This window comes from Typopeltis vanoorti, chromosome 11 (genome assembly GCF_054136105.1).
Source record: "Typopeltis vanoorti isolate ZY-2024b chromosome 11, IOZ_Tvanoo_1.0, whole genome shotgun sequence".
Classification (NCBI taxonomy): domain Eukaryota; kingdom Metazoa; phylum Arthropoda; class Arachnida; order Uropygi; family Thelyphonidae; genus Typopeltis; species Typopeltis vanoorti.
The window spans coordinates 71,157,061-71,181,851 of record NC_143559.1 but is presented as its reverse complement, the minus strand read 5'-3'; the positions used below and the strand labels follow the sequence as shown (position 1 = coordinate 71,181,851).

General features: G+C 35.3%; 1 protein-coding gene across 3 annotated transcripts in view; it reads right to left on the bottom strand.

Annotated features, from left to right (window-relative positions):
* Positions 1–24,791, bottom strand: part of LOC150101716 (ectonucleoside triphosphate diphosphohydrolase 5-like) — a 171,750-nt gene that overhangs the window by 57,615 nt on the left and 89,344 nt on the right. For all 3 annotated transcript variants that reach the window (XM_090400547.1, XM_090400545.1, XM_090400546.1), the window contains exons 7-9: positions 16,925–16,960; positions 6,128–6,293; positions 733–788 (exon numbers count right to left, since the gene is read on the bottom strand). In XM_090400547.1, coding sequence (XP_090256673.1) covers positions 733–788; positions 6,128–6,293; positions 16,925–16,960 — 258 coding nt within the window. The remainder of the gene's footprint in view (positions 1–732; positions 789–6,127; positions 6,294–16,924; positions 16,961–24,791) is intronic.

Genomic DNA, 24,791 nt, shown 5'->3' with positions numbered 1-24,791 from the left:
ATAGGAAGTTAGTAATGATGTAAATGTTTCATGTAGTACTATCATATCGTGTACACCCCTTGAGGGTACATGTTAGGAATTTGATGATGATGATGAAAACACTAATAAAAAGATCAATATAGGTTAATATATGTCTGGTAAATGTAATATCTTTTAAAAGTACATTTTCATGGTATCATTCATTCTGAAGGTTGTATTCTTGAAATCTTTTGGTTATTTTCAAAACTAAGTTACAAAGGCAAATACTGTTTTCTATCTGAAAAACAATACTGGATATTTATCATGTTTCCTTTTAATAAAAATTACTTAAATTTTATGAATTTTTAAATTTATTAATTTCTGAATTCCTTTTAATAATGATAATGCTTAGAATACTCTTAGTAAAGATCACTTCCACTCATATATTTATAAATTGATTTATATATTTTATAAATAGCATTATATAAATTATCATAAAATTTATTATTAATGAGATATTAATATTAATAATGACATATTAATAAAATTTCTCTTCATTGCATTCGTACTACAGGTTCAATAAATTGAACTTGCATGAATGTATTAAAAAGTGATAAATTTTTTTATGTTTACAGAATTAGGAAACTTCAAAATGACGAAAATCTGTAGCTGCATTAAGAAGTGAGGAGCAGTTCAGTGTTTGAGAATTTTATTTAACAGAATTAGCCTCTTTCACACAAGGAAGAACACATCAAATAGTACAAAACTACTTACTTTGACCTGAGGTTAGAATAGCTAATCTTGCTGCCATTAGACCCAAACCTAAATAGCTATTATAAAAAAAAAAAAAAAGGGGGGCATCAAATAATGTGTTTTTATATATATATAAGAAAAGCTTTACTAATTCTAAAATTAACTATAATAATTAAATTTATGAAGTACTATGTATTAACAAATCTCCTAATTGATACATGGATCAAGAATATCAGTATTTGGTAAAGTGAAGATTGACACTATAGCATAAAGACTTTAATATATCATCAATATGGTTAGGAGTTTCCAACTATCCACAAACAGCAACCAGTAAAGAGGTTATTAGCTTAGGTAAAACATTACAAGGGTTAAGAACTAGAGGTTCTGAGGCTGTAGCTCTAAGCACAATAAAATGCACTTTCATTTTGGAAGTGAAAAAGCATTTGCTCTCAAAAGTCAATTGTATTACCTAAATAAAGTTTCCCTTATTTTAATGATGTTATGTATATTGTCAAACTTAAAATCATAAAAGAAGTAAAATACAAAATATCAAATGTAGAATCTCAATATGCTTAACTCAGTATTGTATGTGAAATATATTTTGTATGAAATGGGCCCATGAAACTTTCACATATGCATGAAATGGAAGTATAAGGGATTATTTTGGTTCTCATTGCAAAATGGAATCATAAATATAATGTTATGGCTCTTGACCACATGAAGGTTTCTAATTCCCTATATTAAGGTCCTAGTGCAAATCACTGGCTCTTTTTGTTCATATTCTCTCTTTCTCTCTCTCTCTCTCTGTGTGTGTGTGGGGGGGGGGGGGGTACACACCCATGAAATAGCAATATCACAGATATTATATTTTTGCATTTATTCTTGTTAAAGAGTCGCCTAGTTGTTTCATGGCTTCACGTCATTCCTAAAATTAAACACAATATACTAATGCTTTGTGAAGAGAACACATTTCAAGGCACAAACATTGCGTTACATCTGTGTTAATAGCCCAAAGAGGACACTTTTTTGATCCGGGTGTGCAATCACAAATATGGACACTTTTAAGCCTTTTTAACAGACGTACAGATGACACAGTGCAAATTCTTAGCGTTCCAGTGGTTTTAAACCACCCAGAAGCCAAGGCAGGATGTGCATTGAGACAATAGCACTCAGAAATCAGTGGCTATGATTGGTTATTGTATCAAACAATCCAACTGAACGTTGTCATTTGTCTTAAGTCGATGTTTTTATTTTCTAAATTTTGCATGCGTGAAGTGTGAACTGATGTGTTTAGAACACCAATATAGACAAGTAATTTTCTATAAATAATTTAGAACTTTTTTTGCCCATATTTAAAATGGGAAACAGTGCTGATGATCTATTGAATGTCCCATTTTTCTGCCAGTGCCTTCTCAGATTGTGTGATTATGATTATAGTCGAAGGAGGTTGGAACTTGTGTATAAATAAGTAATACAAGTTGTTTCAGCCTTTCTTTGAAGCAATCTGGAAAAATAATAATTTCTCAATTTGATTACTTTTTTCAATTTCTGTGCACATTATATGGCTGTACTTAAAAGCCATATCAAAAATTAATTACCCTTGCCTCACTCTAGTATTTGCCAATGATAATCTCACCACGAAGTGTAAACCCTTTGTGCTTCTTACATACATGGTGCGCATGAAGCAAAGTTATTGTTCATTTGACCTTTATGCTTTCCACATTTAAAATTATATTAATTGATAAATTCAAGTATTTTAAGTTATCCTACAAAGTAATTGCATTGGACCAATTAATATAAGGAATATAATATCGATTCATAAAAAAAAAAGCAATCATATAGTCAGATTGACATGAATTTTGTAGTGCAGGATGCATAAGCCACACGACAGCACACCCAACCTAAATGGACACGCAACGCCACTGATATAAGCCAGGTAATCAACAACAGAATGTTCAAATTCAGGAAATGCAACAAAGCATTCTGAGGACAGTTCCAGATGCTTAACTTCAGGAGAATCTAGGCTTGTCTTCAGAAGAAGAGGTCACAGCAGAAGTGAGCCTCTTTAAAAGCTCGCATTTTATATCCAACTTAATCTGCACAGGTTTCTTTGCTTTTCTGCATAAATTTCTCTGTAGCAAGAAATTGCAGCTTGCATCATTTTGTGCTAAATTTAGCACAGAATGATGTAATTTGCTAAATTTCTCCATGTTGGGGTCCATTTCCTTGAATAACCAAATTGCCTTATTAATCGAGGCAAATGCCTCTGCCAATTTTTTTCACTATAAACTTTCATCGGGGGGGGGGGACTCTGCTTGTTCTGCTTTTTCTCACTTCTACAACTTCCTGTGCATCACCTCTATAAGATCTTCCTCTGAGAGCTCTTCTTCCACTAACTGTTCTACATCTTCATTGTCAACTTCCAACTCTTTAGCTAGCAGTACAATCTTGTCATTAATCTCTTGTAAGGTTTTTTTTTTTTTTTGTCTGTTAAACCTGTGAATGTACAGGCATGCATTTTCAGCAGCTTCTTCCAAACACTATTCATACCCTCTGCGGTCACCTCACTCCATGCTGCATCTACATTCTTTGTACAATGCAAGATTGAATGATATAATCACGTAATCACAAGAAAGATATTTATTTAACCAAATATTTCGGTCTGGAAATAGCAGACCATCGTCGGTGGTATTACAAGAACAGTTTAAAAAATATACAAGCTAGAATACTAACAATAGATCGTTGAAATTAGAACATGCCGCGTGATGTTATATCACTAAGTATGAAACGAAATATTTTGAAGTAGAAACATGATTGAATTTGCTATTAAAAAAAAAAAAAAAAAAAAAAAAAAAAAAAAAAAAAAAAAAAAAAATTAATGGGTAATCTTGATTAGGCTTTCCCAGATTTTTGATATAGATATGCAGTCATTACGATTCAACCTGAATCGTAATGACTGCATATCTATATCAAAAATCTGGGAAAGCCTAATCAAGATTACCCATTAATTTTTTTTTTTTTTTTTTTTTTTTTTTTTTTTTTTTAATAGCAAATTCAATCATGTTTCTACTTCAAAATATTTCGTTTCATACTTAGTGATATAACATCACGCGGCATGTTCTAATTTCAACGATCTATTGTTAGTATTCTAGCTTGTATATTTTTTAAACTGTTCTTGTAATACCACCGACGATGGTCTGCTATTTCCAGACCGAAATATTTGGTTAAATAAATATCTTTCTTGTGATTACGTGATTATATCATTCAGTCTTATGTCGCAAGTATCCTTAAAACAACAATGCAAGATATTATATTCCTTAAGTCTCTGAAGGTTTTCTCATCCTCAGTAACTGCAACAGACTAAGCAAAAGTATTCCTTAAATAATATGCCTTGAAAACAACAATAACACTCAGGTCCTTGGGTTGCAAGAGTGAGATAATACATGTGAACATAATGGGATGGACACTGTAAATACAAGTGGTCATATGTCACATACATTGTATGCTGAGGACTGCTCATGTGTGTGCATGTTAATATGTTAAATTTATGTTATTAGTCATGGAGAGTAACTATATCTTTCGGATTCTTAGTGAAGTTAAAGATAACTATATGGTCATTCTAAAGATTACATAATATGGGCTCCAAGAGAAAAGAATAAAGGAAGAAAAACTCTCAATCTTGCATTAATGTCTTGTCACAACTAAATTTGTTTCTGAGAGATGAATATCAATTAATATACAAAATAGGAACCATTCAGCTAAAAAGTTGAACAGTTTCATTTTGACTGTATGAACTAATTTCATCTGCAATTATAATCAAATCAATATCCTCTTTACTTTCCATATTTTTTTTCTACTAATTCATTTATTCAGTCTATCTTACCTCTCAAATTCCTCAGATCACAACAAAAGAAATCAAAGATTCACTTAACTATTATGCCTACATATATTCTTCTAGCAAGAAAGTTTAATAAAGAACACCTTTAACTTCCTGAAGCGAGCAGGAAGATAATCACTCTGAGAACAGAAATACATTTAATGGAGCAGTTCCAAGGAAAAGAATTTTATCACAAATTTTGTCTTGCTTTATGTAGTGTATCTTTCTTGCATACTTGAGCACTCTGATATATGAAGGCCTGATGCATTATATTGTCCTTCAATATTAATTTCACAGTTCTTCCTTGGAGAGTAGATAAAGATCGATATAAAAAATCTTAGACGATAGAAATATAAGATCTGATAATGTTGGAGTCTTGACAAGTAACAGACTGATTTGGAGGAAAATTGTAGATAGGAAGTTAGTAATGATGTAATTTTTTCAAGTAGTACTATCATATCCTGTACACCCCTTGAGGGTACATGGCAGGAATTTGATGATGATGAGATCGCTACACAGTTCCCCCCCCTCTCTCTTCTATTTTCTCCTTGGCTAGTGTATCCATTTCCCAGGAACAGCTGTTCCAAAACTCAACTATTTGAGCATGTTCATTAAAAGAGAAACTTAATTGGCAACAAGGTTACCATTAGTATAGCAATTACACATCACAATATGTAAAAAATTACATATTGTGTGTGTGTGTGTGTGTGTATATATATAACAAAATATTATACATATAAAATATTAGTATGTAACTCCTTAAGGATTACCATGTCAAGGTAAGCAAGTTGCCTATTTACAACTAGGCATACAATTGCATTAAGAAATGTGAATAAATAAATTAAAAAAAAAAAAAGTGTCCTCATGTAACAAAACTTAAATCCTTACACTGAATATTATAATTCAAAAAACAAACAACTAATCACAATAATATGAAATTTTTATAATGGAGTATTGTTCTCAAATTTGGAGAGAATCCACCAAAATATAACTCTGTTTGGCAAGCAAACAAATTAGTCAATGATCCTCCTCATCATCTTACTCCACATCTTATCACACAGCTATTGATTTCTGCTCATTTTTATGGATATTGTTAACCTGAGTTGGTAATTATAATTCCACTGCACTCAAATCTAATAGACACAAGATGCAACTACTCACTATCATTCAGTCCAATGCAAACTCACAGTACTAACTCCTACTCATTAAAGTCACATTTTAACATGAAATTCCAAACTACAGTTAAAAAAAGGTTTATTTTCTCCATTCCCTGACATATACTACAGCAAGGTATTCTTGTAGAAGAATTTTTTTATAGGTGGGAACAACTATAAAACATTTGTGTTTTAAGATAGCAAGTTACATTAAATTTCAAAAGATTCCTCCAAAAAAATTTAAATTTGCTACACACAAAATTTTGAATCGGATGTTTCGGAACAAACAAAAATGAGCAAACCGTAGGGTTCAAAAAATAAAAACACTATTTTAAAAGAAATAGTTTTTATTTTTATTTACCTGTATAGAGAAAACTAAACTAACCTGTGAGTATATAACATAACAGATTTCTTATTTATTTCTTTCTTCATTATATAATTACTAGGACTCTCAATAAGTGTGCTAAGATCTGCAGGAGCAAATGTAACTTGAGTAGAACCTCCTCCCAAATCTAATGTAGCTACTGACTTGGATGGATTCGAAAGTAAGTCTACAAAAACAAAGTTTAGTAAATCAGTACAATTACTGCAGTGATTATATAAACTCAGTAACTTTGTGTATCATAACTACAGTCAACTCTAATTATAGTAAATATCCTTATAGTGATCTTATCAAAAATTACTGACAAGTCCCATCTAAAATTCCACATATATGCTAAAGAAAATTCACTATAGCAAACCTTCCATTAAACAACAGCAAACTCTTATTTATGCAGCCTTTTATTACCAAACTCCTCAATTACCTATCTATTTTAATACTGATAAAAAAGTGAAGGTACAAGGCAAGTGTAATGAATTATTGACAAGGAATTTATAAGGCTAAAGAAATTCTGGGCAGAATAATGTTTGTAAAACAATACCAGCAAGCCACCAGTTAAGGATCCAAGAGAATACATATATAAAATATACATAGACAAACCCCAAAAGGACATTATCTTTAACATTCTTGATATGTATCCTGGGGGGGTAAAGGAATAGTATGATGGTACTACATGAAAATTTTGCATCATTACCGACTTCCTAGTGACAATTTTCCTCCAAATCAATCTGTTATTTGTCAGAACTCCAATATCATCAGATCTTATTTTTCAACCTTCTAAAGCACTGCTTACTGTAATCCACCTAGATCGTGGGCTTTCTCTGGATCTCGTTTCTGCATCCCAGCAACCATTCTAATTGTGACAATACCACTTGAGATTAGCTCTGCTCACACATTCCTGAATGCTAACAATGTCAAATTTATTCTTAACATCCTCATTTTTAATAAGGTTCTGCCATTGATGCGATCTGTTTATACTCTTAATTATTTTTTTTAAAGCACTCTCATAATATGGTCTTTGATCCAGTATCTTATTTCTAACACACTCTCAGATCCATAAGTTGGTTTGTCTTGTATACCATTATAATTCAGTATTTTAACTAATATTTTTCTTATATTTATTTAGTTGATTTTCTACCAAACCAGCTTTGCTAATTCTGTCATCTATTTCCATACACAGTTTTCTATTTGCATTATTCTGTGGCAAAATAGTTTAAGTGTTTTATTTTCTCCAATCAGGATGCAGTCGATGTTTTCAGTGTTCTGCCTGTGGCTGATTTTCATACCAAGTTTATTACAACTGGTATTTAATTTAGTTAATGAATCCTGCATACTTCTACTGGATTTGTTTAGGATTACAGTATATGCATAAAATAATAAGCTGAGTAGAATATCTCCATTTTTGATGTAATGCCACTTTCCTAGATAATTGTGACCCAACCCATATAAATGATGAACAACAGTGGAGATGTGCACCCTTGTCTCACAGCTGATTTAAATTTGAAAATTCACGTATTGGTTAATATAATGCCCCATTTACACCATATAATCATAGCATTTTAAACAGCTTTTCTCTTGGCATCTTGTCACATGCCTTTTTCAGATCTACAAAACTTAAATATAGATCCTTGTTATATTCCCATGATTGCTCAAAACTATTTGTCAAAGTAAAAATCTGATTCTAACAACCTCTATAAGGCCTGAACCCACCTTTTTTTTTTTTTTTTTTTGTTTAGCCTTTTCTCAAGTATGCTTGCAGAAATTTTACCTGGAATACTCAGTAAGGAAATTCTTCTGAAATTCTCACATTCTATTTTATTTCCCATTTATTAGACTGGTACTAAGAGAATTCTGCCAATCATCTGGAATTTGACCCTGTCATCAGACCGTCTGAATTATGCAGCATGACCAATGTAAAACTGTTATACCTCCATATTTGAGCATTTCTCATAGAATATCTTCTACTCCAGTTGCCTTTCTGCATTTCAGGTTTATGATGGCTTTTTCTACCTCAACTACTGAAATGTATTTCTGATTGCATTTTTCTTGAATTTTTTCTAACACCATACTATCACTTCTTGTTTTTCTCAGTAATCTTTCAAAGTAATTATTCCAAACATTCAAGAAGATCATTATCTTCAAATTTCATGTCACCTGTATCATCTGATTTCTTTTACAGTACTCTTTCTAAGCTTTTCAATATACTTCTAGAATATTTTGCCGCTTCTTGATATTCATCTTCTATATTCTTACCAATGTCATCCCATGCCTGTTTAGCTTGTACTCATCACTTCGCTGTCTTACCCCCCCCCCCCCCATTTCTCTTCAAGCACATGCGGATTTAATTGCTATGAACTCTCACAATATGCTTTCTTCTTTTCTTTGACTGCCTTTCCACAAGGAAAGGCAGTCAAGGAGTTCTTGATTTTTTTTTTTTTTTTTTTAATCTTTGCAAAAACAAATGCACCGTATAGTTCTCTGGCTGAATGAATCAATTAATGTTTTCTTCAGAGTTTGCCAATGAGTCTCCAAAGTTTGATTCTTGTCTTCAAACTCTTTCATTTTTTCTTGAGTAACAGTTTATGTTTAAATCTGCAGTTCACATCTTCCATTTTCTTATTTCTTCTCTCCATGCAAATTTGTGCTGGTATATGGTATTAGTAATGACGATTCCACATCTTGAACAGAAATCAAGCAGGTATTTACCATTGGTATTAGCATTTCTCTTTTCTCAGAATTTTCCCCCAACATTTGTTATGTCTGGTATTCATTTTGTACTCTGATGTCAAATCGCTAACAAGAAACAACTTTTCCTTTTTCCTTTTGACTCAAAAAATTTCTACACTTCCATAGTAGAATCTTCTGTAGCCATAGGCAAAAATAAGTCATTTTCCAATTTTAAACAATGTTTGTCTAAATCACTGCTTGATAGTGCCTGTCATTCAAGAAACTTATTTCTGTGTTTAGTGTTGAATACTACAGCTACTTCTTCCTTTCCCTGATCATTTTCTATATGGTCTGTAACAAGAGGTCAGGTCATGTTTATTCAGGATTTTGGATTCAGGAATTTTTTCCTAGGTGCCCTGGATGTAGGGAATGGTGATGGATTTATGTTTTGTGAAGTAATATGTTTTGTGAAGGGGGAGGGAATGAGAGGGTTGGTTTACTGGTTTTAGTATTTTTTGGAATTTTTGAGGGTTATAGCCATTGGCTGGAAGTGTTAAGGAGGTGATTTGGTTCAGAGGCATTGTAATTTGAACAGATTAGTTTAGCCCTGTTGTATAGTATCTTAATAACTCCATATTGTTGTGTGTGTGTGGGGGGGGGGGTGAATATATCTATATGGGTGGATTTTCTATAAACTGAGGAAACCAAGTTTCCATCAGGCTGGCGGGCGACTAGTGTGTCCAGGAAAGGGAGGCTGTTGTTTTCCTTTTTTCCAGGGTGAACTTGATTTTGGGGTGTTGGTTGTTTAAATGCATCAAGAAGAAGAGTGTATCAGAGCCATGTGGCCAAATAGCGAACATGTCAACGTAGCCAAACCATATGGTAGTTTTTTGTGGGGCAGAGTTTAAGGCTTTCTCTTCAAAAGTCTCCATAAAGAAGTTGGCCAAGGAGCAGAACCCATGGCTGTCCCCTCTATCTGTTTGTAGAATTTTCCCTGCCAAATGAAATAGCCTGAGTTCATTGTGAACTGAAATAGGGCTGAGATATCGCGAGGAAATCTGTGAATAACGAGAAGACATCAAAACTGACCATTATGTCAATATGTTGAAGTGTAAGGTTTTCTATACTGCCTTTGAAATGGGTTGAGTTTTTTCTGTGTGATGTGTGTTGCCAGTATAGTGTGCGAGCACTTTGGCTAAATGTTTGGCTAATTTGTATGTGGGGGAATCGATCCCACTCAAGGAAACATTAGAACTCATGGCATTGATTCCCCCATGTACAAATTAGCCAAAAGCGCTCACATGCTATACTGGCAACACACCACACACATAAAAAACTCAGCCCACTTCAAAGCCAGTATAGAAAACCTTATACTCCAACATACTGATATAATGGTCAGTTTTGACATCTCCTTATTCACAAATGTCCCACTCAAGGAAACCTTAGAGCTCATCCAAGCCAAATTTCCTCCCGATATCTCAGCCCTATTTCAGTTCACAATGAACTCAGGCTATTTCATTTGGCAGGGAAAATTCTATAAACAGATAGAGGGAACAGCCATGGGTTCACCACTCTCGCTACCCTTGGCCAACTTCTTTATGGAGACTTTTGAAGAGAAAGCCTTAAACTCTGCCCCACAAAAAACCTACCATATGGTTTGGCTACGTTGAGGTGTTCGCTATTTGGCCACATGGCTCTGATACACTCCCCTTCTTCTTAACGCACTTAAACAACCAACACCCCAAAATCAAGTTCACCCTGGAAAAAGAGGAAAACAACAGCCTCCCTTTCCTAGACACACACACGCTAGTCACCTGCCAGCCTGATGGAACCTTGGTTTTCTCAGTTTATAGAAAACCCACCCATACAGGCAGGCACATTCACCCCCCCCCTCACAACAATATGGAGTTATTAAGACACTATACAACAGGGATAAACTAATCTGTTCAAATGACAATGCCCTAACCAATGAACTAAATCACCTCCTCAACACTTTCTCAGCCAATGGCTACAACCCCCAAAAAATACTAAAACCAGTAACCCCCGCCCTTTTCATAAAAAAGATTACTCTAAATCCATCACACCATTCCCTACATTCGGGGCACTTCGGAAAAAAGTACCAAAATCCTGAATAAATATGACCTGACCTCTTGTTACAGACCATATAGAAAATTGGCATCCCTTATCTGCTCCACTAAAGACCAACTACTTCCCCTAGACCTACCTGGTATATACCAGATCCCTTGCAACTGTAAGCTGTCCTACTTTGGCCAAATAGGCAGGACAGCAAATATCAGAATTTTGGAACACGAGGAACTACATCCAGTTTCACCAGTACAGCCACTCTAGTCTTGCAGACCATGCTCTGGATACACGCCACAGAATACGCTGGAAGAAAGCCACAGTAATACACTGCAGCAAGTATAAATTTGAAAGACTATTCATAGAATCAGCCTCAGCCCAAAGAAACATGCCAAACCTCAAGAAATTTGGATGCATGAGACTGCCCCAAATTTGGGAGACATACAATAGCCTGCTGGGGGGGGGGGGGGGGGGGGGGCACCATCAGGACTTTAGGAAAAACAGTGGTTTCCTTGCTTCAACCTCATTTGCTGTTTTTAGTGCCTGCGTGCACGTGTCTTAATCTTATGTTCCCATGAAGATGGCAACGTGACGTTGCCGAAATATAGGAAGTATATATTAAAGTTTATTTTAATTTATATTCCAGTATACGTTGTGAATTCCTTAAATTATTTAGTAATCATGTGCAATCAACGTATAAGCCTTTCTAAGAGAATAACAGGAGTTTCTTGTAGAATAACAATAGAACGAATTGAATTCAATCATACATGTTCAATGTAACAAGGTTACATTGAACATATAAAGTTAATACTGAAAAAAATTAAAACATGTAAACAAAAATAAAAACATTTTTAAAAGTTAATGAAAAGACTTAATTTCCATAAAATCATATCCAAATAAGAAATAAAGGAAATTATTATTATCATTAATAGAGACATCCAGGGAGTCAGAAACTCATTGAGGTAGGACACATACTACACACACCAGCTATCATACTTATTCTTGAATTCATTCACACTGCTTGCACTCACAACATCTAAAGGCAATCCATTCCAATCATGCACCACCCTCTGAGAGAAAAATCTAGCCCTCACACCGTTCTTGGCAGCCTTCATTCTCAGCTTCCAAGATGCCCTCTCGTCCTTTCCCCACCCTCCATAAACTGAAAAATTCCATCAATTGAAATCCTCTATGACCCTTTCAGAAGTTTGTAAGTCTCAATCATAATCACCCCTCTTTCTCATGTTTTCTAGTGTCTGCAGTCTACAAATTCTCAATCTGTCTTCATAATCAGTATTCCAGAATCCTGATATCATTTTTAATACTCTCCTTTGTACTCTCTCCAATATATCAGAATTACATGGAAACCAGGAGAACAGACCTGCACATGATAGTCCAAGTGAGGTCTTATCAAGGCCTTATAAAGAAGCAAAATAACATCCTTATCTTTACATGCGAATGTCCGTTTCAGCGTTGCAATTATATTTTGAGTTGTATTTGCAATCTTTGCCACATGTTCCCTGAACTTCAACTTCCTATCTATTAACATTCCAAGATCCCTAGCCTCCTCAGTTTCTTCTAGCCTAATCCCACCAATATAATACGACATTGGATATCTAATCATGCCGAAGTGAATGACTTTACATTTACTGACATTGAACTGACACCCATTTTCCAAAGCCCACAATTCCAGCCTATTCAAATCATTCTGCAAAGACTGCATATCAGCAGCATTTCTGATTACCCTACCTATCTTTGCATCATCAGCAAATAACTGCATGTCACTCGTCAAATCATTCGCAATATCATTAATGTAAAGATTGAATAACAGTGGGCCAAGCACTGATCCTTGTGGTACACCACTTGTTACCTTAAACCTTGCAGACTCAGATCCCCGGTACACCACTTTTTGATATCTATCAGTCAGCCATCCTCTTTTCCATGCTAATATTGTATAACCCAAACCCATTTTCTCCAATTTATGCAGCAGTCTGCCATGCTGTATTCTGTCAAAAGCCTCAGCAAAATCCAAAAGTATCATGGTGTATCCATTCCCCTTGTCTAGTTCAATGGTAACATTGTTATAGAATGTGAGCAAGTTGCTAAAACATGACCTTCCCTTAGTAAATCCATGTTGTTCACTGCAAAGTAGAGATTCACTGTCAACCCATTTCTGAATGCAGGCCCTAGCCCTAACCAATTTTTCCAACATCTTCACCACCACTCCTGAGATACTAATTGGTCGATAGGTGGATACTTCAGTCTTTGCACCACCCTTGTGTAATGGAATTACCATACATTTCTTCCATTCCTGCATAATCTTCCCTGTTCTGAGACTCATATTAAACATCCTGGTCAAAGGAATGGTCAGTTCAGCTGAACACTTTTAGCACACGTGCTGATATTCCATCAGTCACTATTGCTAAATTCTTATTCAGTTTGTGCAACAGATTTAATACCTCAGCCTCACACACCTGCGTTTCTTCATCTAGGGAAGAGGTAACAGTAAGCTCCATGTTGTGTTCACCAGGTTGATAGCTTTTAACAAAATGGGCACTCATTAACTGAACAACCACTTCTGCATCTGTAACCCTTGCCATCTGGATTTAGAAGAGTTATTCTTTTAGATTCATTCTTTCTTTTACTTGCAGCATATCGATAGAATTCTTGTGGGTTGTCTTTAGCACGCAGAGCCAGTTTCTTTTCATAATCAGACTTTGCTTTCCGTAAAACAGTTGCGACTATTCTAGCCTGCTGCTCATAAAGTTCATAATGGACATCATCCTCATGCAAACTGTATTCCTTCCACATCATCCTTTTCTCACGAATCTCTTGCTTAATAAGATTACACATCCATTTGACTCCTACTCTATTTATTCTTCGAACTCTCAGGACACATTCTGATATCACATCATTTAAGTATGGTTTAAATGCTTCCCTTGCACTGTTGGTATTCTTTCCATCCAGCAACCAATCCTATCCCACAGTATACTCCTCAGTTGGTCATAATGAGAGCATTATAGCAGTTTTATGAATGCTATAGTATTAGCTTCTGTAGCCATAGAGAAAAATAAGTCATTTTCCAATTTTCCACAATGTTTGTCTAAATCACTGATTGATAGTGCCTGCTATTCAAGAAACTTATTTCTGTGTTTAGTGTTGAATACTACAGCTAAGGTGTATAGCATTTTCATAAATGCTATACATTAGAATCAGTTCTGATGGCAAGAATCTCTTAAATTTGCTTTTTTTTTATTTTGAAAATCTATAATGGTTGTATTTGTTATTGTTGTCATATGTTTGACACTATAGCATGTATCATGATTTTCAGTGGTTGAATTTTTACTATTCTGAACTGCTGTTATTCAGTTAATATTTTTTTTTTACCAGTTTAAAGTGGACAAGTATGGGCTGTTTCAGTTGTAATAATGTCGAAAGAAATGTAATTAAAAGGAACAAATTGCAGAACCTATATATTATATTGCATCTATACTCTTTTTCAGTTATCTTGGAAGTAGTGGAATAAGCTACATTTCCGGCTTTTCTTACCATTCGTACTATAGGCTTACGCTGCATAAAATATTTCCTTAAATTTTTTACGTTAACACATCATCATGTGGTACTTTGTATATAATTATTTTATTACTTCTTACTTGCGGATGCTAGAATTATGTTTCATACCATTAAATTGTTACAAGGAACTTATTTTGGAAAATGCAATTGTCTATCACGTAGTCTCTAATGACTGCCACTTCACTGTTGCCATAGTAACAGCGAACTAATATCGTGCTGCCTTCGGAAGTGGTATGGTCTGCAGTAATTTCTTTACTTCCAGGATAACTTGAAAAAGAGTATAGGTGATAATAAATTACAAACCACATTATGGAATTAAAATGTATTGGATTATGTTAATACTGTTGGAAAATTTAACACTGGATTTTGTATGTATTTTTCTAAGAGGCTATGCAGATTTGTGTGAATGAAATAGTCATTAAGTTGTGGACATTTATTATTTAGTCAATAAGCTACTGTGAATTCTATGTAAAAAAAAAGAAGTCATAAAAAGTAATGCTTTTATTAAGTTTAAAATTATCCCAAAATCTATTCTTCCCTCCTTATAAAATGCTTAAAAAAATAAGTCATAGTAGAATTATAAGTTGATAAAGGCAACATTCCTGATAAAACTGGATTATCAGGAAAATGATGAAGGAATTAAGTCAGAATATGAAGGTAGTAGCAAAAGAGAGTTGAAGTTTAGTGGGCATATGACTAAAGTAGTCAAGGGTAGCTCACAGAATTACTTCGTTATTGAAGAACACAATAAACAGAGATAAGGGAGTTATCATCCCTCTTTATAAAGCCTTGATACAATCACATCTGGATTACTGTGCTCAGGTCTGGTCACCTGGGTTTCTTGGGAATGAGAAAGTGGTGGAGAGGATCTAGATGCAAGTGACCAAGATGGTGAGTGGTTTGTATGCTTCTATGAGGATAGAGGTTTATGGATTGCAAAAATTGGCTGATATAAAAAAAGGGGAGGGAGGGGATATGATAGAAACATTTAAGTTACTCAAAGGATTTTATATGATTCCTGCAGGGGGAAATGTTTCACTAACACTTGACCTTTGTTCTGATCCCTCTAGCCATCTCTGGAAGTTGAGTAAGAGTGTGGTTAGCAAGGGCATAAGGACCAGATTTTTCGCTTAGAGAGTGGAATGAATGGAATGAGTTGCCTGAGTCAGTTGTAAGTGCTTTGTCTGTTAATGGTTTCAAGGAAAGGTACAACAGATAATGTGTTGATAGTTTGGGTCTCTCTCATAATGAGTCAGGAATCCATGGAGGTGCTTGTACAATAATAATAATAATAATCACAATCTTCTTCCTCAGCTTATTCCACTTAAGTAGGGTTGCTGTTCTTAATGAGTCTCCTCTACATCCTCCTGTCTTAGGCTGTAACCACATCTAAGTTCTTCATCCTCAGATCCTCCTCCACTAGCTCCCCTCCATCTCTTCTTTGGCGAACTATGCCCCCCCCCCAACCATGCACATCTAACTGCATGAGCTTTCTTCCCACACACTTGTCTTGCCTCCTCATCACATGACCAAACCAACTTAACCTTGTCTCCTGTATCTTCACTCCTATGTTTATACACTCTAGACATGTTATATCTACAGTCGTTTTTTTGAAAAAAACAGTGTCCTCCTTTAGCCTTTCCAGGACAAGCATGTTCATCGTATACTTGAAAAGAACTCCATAAATCAGGTGACTTTTTTTTTTTGAAACATACTGGATTTTCAATCAGAGACAAGTCCTGCAGCAATTCTTCAACCTTTCTTCGAAGTTCTTCATAATTAACTACCTTGATGATATAGATACAATTGAGTCTTCCATAACAAATGGCTTAAGATATTCTGGATTTATGATCATTTCTGACATGAATCCAATGGAAAATTTGGAATGGAATAGTGAAAGTTTAAAAGTATAATACTATCCCTAACAGGATAATATATTTCAAATACAGTGCGATACACAATGAAGAGATTAAAAGATTACTTTAATATCTGTTCTTCTTGTACTGAAGCTTCAGTTTCATTAAATAAACTTTTTTATGGTTTTTATCATTTTTGAAAATACTCAACCAGCAAACCAAAAGCTTTTCAGGATTTCTTCAAATTTAGAATCCATCCACAATATTTCATAATTCTGATGCATAATGGACTGATGTCTGATATTCTCCTTAATTCAAAGTAACTCAAAATAATAGAGTACCATTTCCAAATTATTTTCATTCGCCAGCATAAGACCACGACTGCTTGGTGAAGGCCAGTTTAGCTTAAAAAGTTCAACATTGGGCTACTAGAGCAGGATTCCCAGATTAATGCTTAGCCTATGCATAGTACTACGGTGCTATAAAGATTACAATCTTTCATTAGACTAATTTCATAACATTACAATTAGCTCTATTAAATATAAAGTGGACAAATCAGGCTAGAAATTCAAAAATAGCCAAGATTTAAATTACTCAATATAAGGCTCAAATACTGTTTACTTACCTAACAGAAAATTCACTGTATACCAGGCATAAAGACCTATGAAAGCAATGAAAAATAAAACTTTCATTAGAGAATATATATTCCGGGTTTTTTAAATAAATTTGTGTTAATAATATATGTAATATAGCATATACATTTATGTATATGCATAATATAGTATATACATTTTTATACATCTTTTAGCATTCCTTTGTCCATCCATATATTAATCCTAGCTGAACAGAATGATAAATATAGTACTTGGGATCTTTAAAAATAAAATCTGTTGCCCTAGTTTCACTTTGATGGAAAATGGACAATCTTTAAGACATAATGACCATTTCACAAGATTACACAAAATGACATAAACATATCAGAAACAGTAATATAAAAAGATCAATGTAACTTAAGATTTACATTATAATATGATGTCTTTGTTTTAAAGCAATCATAGATATATTAGAAACAGACTGATAGCAGTGAAAATGTGTAAAACAAGTCTTATTCACTACATAGCAGCCCAATAATTAACTACCAGTATTGATTCATAAGAGATTTTCCTGCCTGTATCACCCAGCTTTGGACATGTGCAATGAAACATGACAAATATCAGATTAATTTGGATGTGATATCCTAATTAATCTTATATTTGCCATGTTTTCAATATTCAGATGTTACATTTTGGCATTTGAAGGGCTGTTAGTGGTCTCAGGTGTTAGTGTTGAGTCTGAGTCTTATGGCCTTTCGTTCTTAGTAAGTAGATCTATTTTGGTAACCTTTCCACTCCCATTCTAAGTGTCCATACCATCTCAGAATAGTTCTTCATATATATTCTTGAACTAATGTCAAATTATTTTCTAATATTTTCAATTATAAAAGTAGTTTGAAACATAAAGCAAGTTATGAGAGTTATCAGAACTCTCATAACTTGCTTTCAAATCTTTAATCAACTGTTTATTTCCAATCAAACTTCCAGATCAATAAGTGGAAAAGAAAACACCCAGGTCCAATTTTAAAAGGCATTTTTATATGAACCTTACCACTAAAGGATGAGTTAGCCAGTCTCATATAGAGGTAGACAGGTTTTTTGATGCCAAACAACAGGCGAACCTGCTAGAGTTCACACACATACACACAAATAACAAACAAAAAATATTATGTAGTAGGTAGTTTTAGATGGTCTAGTGCCAGAACACAGTATGAAAAGTAGGTAACATAGTGTGATCTCTCACAAGGAGTACAGGGAGATTCTACAAAGATGTCATGTAATAATTTAAAACTATGAGCACTGTCTTTATACCAATAGAGTAGTGTTCTAACCAATTTCTCTAATTCCACAAAATTTATTCAACTGACTTTCCACCAAATCATCCATCATCAAATTCCTGCCATGTACCCTCAAGAGGGCTGTACAGGATATGATACTACTAGACGAAAAATTTACATCGTTACCAACTTCATATCTACAATTTTCCTCCAAATCAATCTGTTACTTGTCAAGACTCCAACATTATCAGATCTTATATTTCTATCATCTACGGCACTTTGTACCATATCAACCCACTTATATCTTGATCTTCCTGCCAACTTCGCAGAGAACATTTGTTTTGCTAATCTTTCCTCGCTCACTCTGTTAAAGTGACCATACCACCTGAGATTAGCTCAGCTGACGCATTCTGGAATGCTGACAATGTCAAGTTCTTTCCTAATATCCTCGTTTTTAATAACGAGGACTCTCATATCTGCAGTCTCTAGTCTTTGATCAAGTGTTTTACTTCTGACCCAGCTCTCAGATCCATAAGTTAAAACTGGTTTGAACACTGTCTTGTATACAGCTAATTTAGTGTTCCGACTAATTTCTCTCTTATTCCACATGAATTTATTCAATTGACTTCCTACCATACCAGCTTTGTTGATGCTGTTGTCTATTTCCTTATTTAATTTACCCCGTCACTAAAAATCGTGGCTAAGTAGCTGATATGTTTTAATTGCTCCACAGGTTCTCCGTTCACACCGCAGTTGACATTTTCAATGATTCTGTGTATTTTCATTGTCTTTGTCTTTTTATTGTTGACCTTCATACCATATCTATTACAACAGTTATTCAATTTAGTCAGAGAAGCTTGCAGACTTGCAGCGGATTTATTTAGAAGTATAACATTGTCTGCATAAAGCAAAGAGCTGACATTAACATCTCCAATTTTGATATCATGTTTAATACCACTTTCATTCATAATGTGATCCATATAGATAATGAATAACAGAGGGGATAATGTACATCCCTGTCTCACACCAGATTTAATATTAAACCATCTTCCTGTACTTCCTTCAATTCTAACTGCTGACTTACAACTCAAATAAAGACTAAGTATTGCTTGATATAATGCCGCATTGACACCATATAACTATAGCGTATTGAATAGCTTCTCTCTTGGCACCTTGTCATATGCCTTTTCCAGATCGACAAAACTTGAATATAGATCTTTGTTATATTCCTATGCTTTCTCTACTATTTATCGTAAAGTGAACATCTGATCCTGACAGCCTCTATTTGGCCTGAATCCAGCTTGTTCTTCACCAAGCTTCTCTTCCACAATCTTTCTCAACTGTTTTTCAAGTATTCTTACCAGGAACACTCAGTAGAGAAATACCTCTGTAATTCTCACATTCCGTTTTATTTCCCTTTTTACATATAGGTACTATGAGAGCTCTACTCCAATCATCAGGAATTCGTCCCTCTGTCCAAGCTTTCTGAACTATGCAGTGAAGCCACTGTAACACTTTTATACCATCATACTTCAGAATTTCTGGTCGAATATCTACTCATTTTGCCTTTCCACATTTCAAGCTTTTGATGGCTTTTTTCTACTTCAAGTATGGATATGCATTCCTGACTGTATGCCTGTTGAGTGTTTTTTTTACCAGTGTGCTTTTATCACTACATGTTTCATTTAGCAATTTTTCGAAGTAATTACTCCATACTTCAAGGATATCTTTTTCTCCTGTTTTCATGTCACCTCTATCATCTCTAACTCCTTTTACAGCACTCTTTCCTCAATTTCTAAGCTTCTTCAACAACCTCCAGAATATCTGACCACTTTTCTTGATATTTATTTTCTATGTTCTTACCAAAATCTTCCATTAACTTTTGTTTAGCTAATTTTACACAGTGTTTAGCTTTCTTACATTTGTCTCTGTATTCTCTAAGAGCACAAGCTGACTTATTTGCCAGGAACTTTTGATATGCTTTCTTCTTGTCCTCCACTGCCTCTTTAACTTCCTGTGTCCACCATGAAGTTCTGGTTTTTCTATCCTTGCAGACAACCTCACCACATGCCTCTCTGGCTGAATCAATCAGTGTTTTCTTGAAGGCTTGCCACTGAATCTCCAAGGTTTGGTTGCCGTTCTCAAACTCTTTCATTTTTTCCTCAATAATCTTTGTGTATTTTAGTTTGCAGTTCACATCTGAGAGCTGCTCAACTTTTATTCACTTTAAACCTTTCTTACATATTATTCTTTTCAATATGAAATTCAATTTTATCCTGCTCAAGACTAAATAGTAATCCCTTCTAATTTCAAATCCTCTGTACACTCTGGTGTCCTGCACTAGGTTGAAAATATCACTATCAACAATAACATAGTCAATGACTTTTCTTATTCCTTGCCTCTTCTCTCCATGTGAATTTGTGCACATTTTTATGTTGGAACATGGCGTTAGTAATAACCAGTCCATGTCCTGAGCAGAAATCCAACAGATAATTGCAATTATAATTAGCTTTGCTCTTTTCTCCAAATTTTCCCAAATTATTTTTGTATGTCTGACAATCACTTCCTACTCTGCTATTTAGATCCCCAACAAGGACTAACTTTTCCTTTTTCATTGTGTCAGTTGCTTTCTCTAAAGCATTAAAAAATTTTCTCCACTTCTACCTTAGTGCGGGACCATAGGCACATATAAGTCTCATTGTCCAGTTCCCCATTCTGATATTTGCCCACATCACTCTACTTGAGACTGCCTGCCATTCAAAAAGATTAGCTTCATATTTAGTGTTGAATACTATGGCTACTCCTTTTCTTTGATTGTCATTGCCTGAATATAACATTTTGTATTTATTGCTCAGAAAGATCTCACCAGTTTTTGTCTTTTTTGTTTCAATCACCCCTATGTTGATCTGGTACTTATCTAATTCCTCAATTTAAATACTAATTTAAATTGAGGAATTTAAATAATAATTTAAATACTAAATTTCTTTGCCAATCAGGCTTCTTATGTTGATAGTACCGATCTTTAACTCTGGTGATGTTGAGTTGGGGTGTGTTTTTAGATTTGTTCCAGTAGCTGATTTTTGCTGTTTGCCCTGGTTCCTTTGTGAAAACAACGGGGCCTTGTTTAATCGGACAACGCCCCGGCCTTCACGAAATTTTGTCATGTTGTACCATCATTTTGTATTTTGGTTTAAGCCAATAAGAATACAATTTGGTTGGCTAAATCCCAAATTCCACCAAATCAGCTTTTCTTATTCTGTTATCTATTTCTACATTTCATTTTACAATTCACTAAAAATTTTATCCAAATATCATCATCATCATGCATATCAAGGATTTAGGCCTAACATGGCCTGTTCCGGCCTTAGAAGTCATCGTTGAATTGTTTAAGACGATGTCCTGGTTTTCTTTTTCCTAATGGCTTGTATTTTAAGGCTTGTTTTGGTAATCTTTCTGTTTTCCTTCTTTGAACGTGTTCCATCCATTTATGTTTATATTTTTTAATTTTTTCCATTACTGGTTCTTGGTTTAATTCTTTCATAATTTCTTGATTTCTTTTGTGATCAAATAGGGTATACTTTGCAGTTTTTCTCACAAACTTCATTTCTGCTGTTTTTAATCTTTGTTTGTCTTTTTGTTTTATTGTCCCGATTTCAATTCCATACGTTAAGACTGGTAGGGCTAATGTATTGTATACTTTTAGTCTGGTTTGTTTTGAACTAGGTTTGGTTTAAATATAGCGTTAATTACACCTGTTATTTTTAAATATTTTGCAATTTTTACGTTTATATATTTTTCATTTTCATATGTGATCGTACATCCTAGGTAGTTAAATGAATTCACCTGTTCTAAGATCTTGTTATCTATTACTATTTTAGTTCTTGCTGGATCTTGTCCTTTAAAGGCCATAGTTTTTGATTTTTCTGTTGATATTACCATACCATAATCTTTGGATATCTCATTTAGATCTAAAATAGCTTTCTGTAGTTTATCTTCAGAATTTGTAATTATTATTTGGTCGTCGACAAAGAGGAGAGTGTTTAAGTTTACTGTATCCAAATATTTTCATTATTTTTTATCTTTTTTATTACTGATTTTCATACAAAATTTGTTATAGCAGTTATCAATTTATTTAGTCCTAAAGCAGCTGATTTGTTTAGAGGTATACAGAAAGCAAAGAGCAGTTTAATATCAGGTTTAATGCCATTTGTTTTCGTCACAATTCATACAATGAAGAATAGCAATAGAGATAGCATGCCATCATCCTTAAATTCAAACTATTGGCCCACAGACATGTATTGTTTTGTATAATGTTCTATTTATACCACATAATTGTAGTATTTTGAACAGCTTTTTTTTTCTAAACACTTTATCATGACTTTTTCCATATAAAATTCAAGACATTCTTGTTATATGTATGATTCTCAACAGTCAAAGTAAAAATATAGCAGTAACAATCTACACTATCTACCTTTGGTTTTGATTACCTTCTGCACCCTTTGAGGGAGGCTTTCCACCTGGGGGGGGGGTGGGGGGGGGGGGGGGTGGGGGGGGGGGGGGGTGGGGGGGGGGGGGGGTGGGGGGGGGGGGGGGTGGGGGGGGGGGGGGGTGGGGGGGGGGGGGGGTGGGGGGGGGGGGGGGTGGGGGGGGGGGGGGGTGGGGGGGGGGGGGGGTGGGGGGGGGGGGGGGTGGGGGGGGGGGGGGGTGGGGGGGGGGGGGGGTGGGGGGGGGGGGGGGTGGGGGGGGGGGGGGGTGGGGGGGGGGGGGGGTGGGGGGGGGGGGGGGTGGGGGGGGGGGGGGGTGGGGGGGGGGGGGGGTGGGGGGGGGGGGGGGTGGGGGGGGGGGGGGGTGGGGGGGGGGGGGGGTGGGGGGGGGGGGGGGTGGGGGGGGGGGGGGGTGGGGGGGGGGGGGGGTGGGGGGGGGGGGGGGTGGGGGGGGGGGGGGGTGGGGGGGGGGGGGGGTGGGGGGGGGGGGGGGTGGGGGGGGGGGGGGGTGGGGGGGGGGGGGGGTGGGGGGGGAAAAATCCAGCTATTTAGTAAAGCTAGATTGAAGTTTACATTTGTTACAGTTTCCATATTAAAAGTAATGACAAAAAAACACATGATTTTGTGCACAAAAGCTAGCTTTGCTAAACAGACCAGTTCAGAATAAGGTAAAAAAAAAAAAAAAAAAAAAAAAAAAAAAAAAGCAAAAATAAATTTCTAAAATGCAAGGTCATGCATGTATAATGAGCTTTAAGAGACTTCAAAAATCAAAGAGAGTCCTGAACAAAATTCCTGTAATTCTAAACTGAAATTGCAGGCATTATGTAATTAACAGAATGTATAACTATCTTCTTCTTCAGCTTCAAAACAGACCAAATAAAGCTAATATTGGAACAAGAGAATGGTATAAATTAAAGATGCCAAGAAATTGTATTCTTGGTTTTATCCTTTATCCAAGTGTAAGCAAACAAAGTTTGCAAATGAAGTGACTTCACGTCTGGACTCCATGTATATAGAGGCTACTGGTTTCACATCTATTGCCTTAGTATCCCATAATGCAATGCACATATCCTTATGGACTTGTATAATGCTATGAATTATGGGAGGGGGCCACTATCCAGACCAGTCTTGACTTTTATTGAGGTCTCCTCAGAGGGAATCAGACCCAGAAGTGACACCAAGGTTGAAGTAATGCCAAAATCATATTCCCATATGCAAGTAGTCAAAAGGTGTCACACCTTGTTACTAAAATATACTCTGAATTAGAGATAGATGTTGAAAGTTTTTTTTGCTTGGTTATACTATAAATTAAAGATACCAAGAGTATTTTAATAATATCCAGTGTATTTTAGTAAAAAGGCATGACACCTTTTGACTACTTGTATATAGAAATATTACTTCTGCATTACTTCAACCCTGCTATCACTTCTGGGTCTGGCTCCCACTGATGAGACCTCAATAAAGATCAAAACCAGTCTGGGTAGTGGCCCTTCAAATAATGCTAGCATTATACATGTCTGTAAGGGTGTGTGTTGCATTATGGGATACTAAGGCAACTGACGTGAAGCCAGTTCTCTATATACAAGGAGTTCAGACGTGAAGTCACTTCATGCATAAACTTTGTTTGCTTACACTTGGATAAAGGATAAAACCAAGAATACAATTTCTTGACATCTTTAATTTATAGTATAACCAAATGAAAAAACTTTCAAGAAGAATGGTAATGATGATCTGACCAAAACGGATTTTTTTAGTGATTTTTTTTTTTTTTTTAAAGGAAAAAAAGGTCAAATTTAGCAAAGAAAATAAGGTAAATCAGCTAATGACTTTTATTTTCCTTATTAGGAGTACACGAGGTTGTTTCAGTTCTATCTAACTTTTGGAGACTCGGTGGGCAATCAATCTCTACTAGTAGCCAATCAGAGGTAGTTGGTTGAAGACTAGCACTGATTTTAAGTGCATCCAGTGAACAGATGGCAAACAAGTGCCACCATATCTTGGTCTCTAATGAAGCATGTTATTGTCTGAAATAGTGTGGGTTCTATGGTCAATTTTGAGTTTATAAAAAACTCAAAATTGACAAAAAAATCCACTTACCCATGCCAGAGATCATCTAACTTGGTAACTGGTCAAAGAAA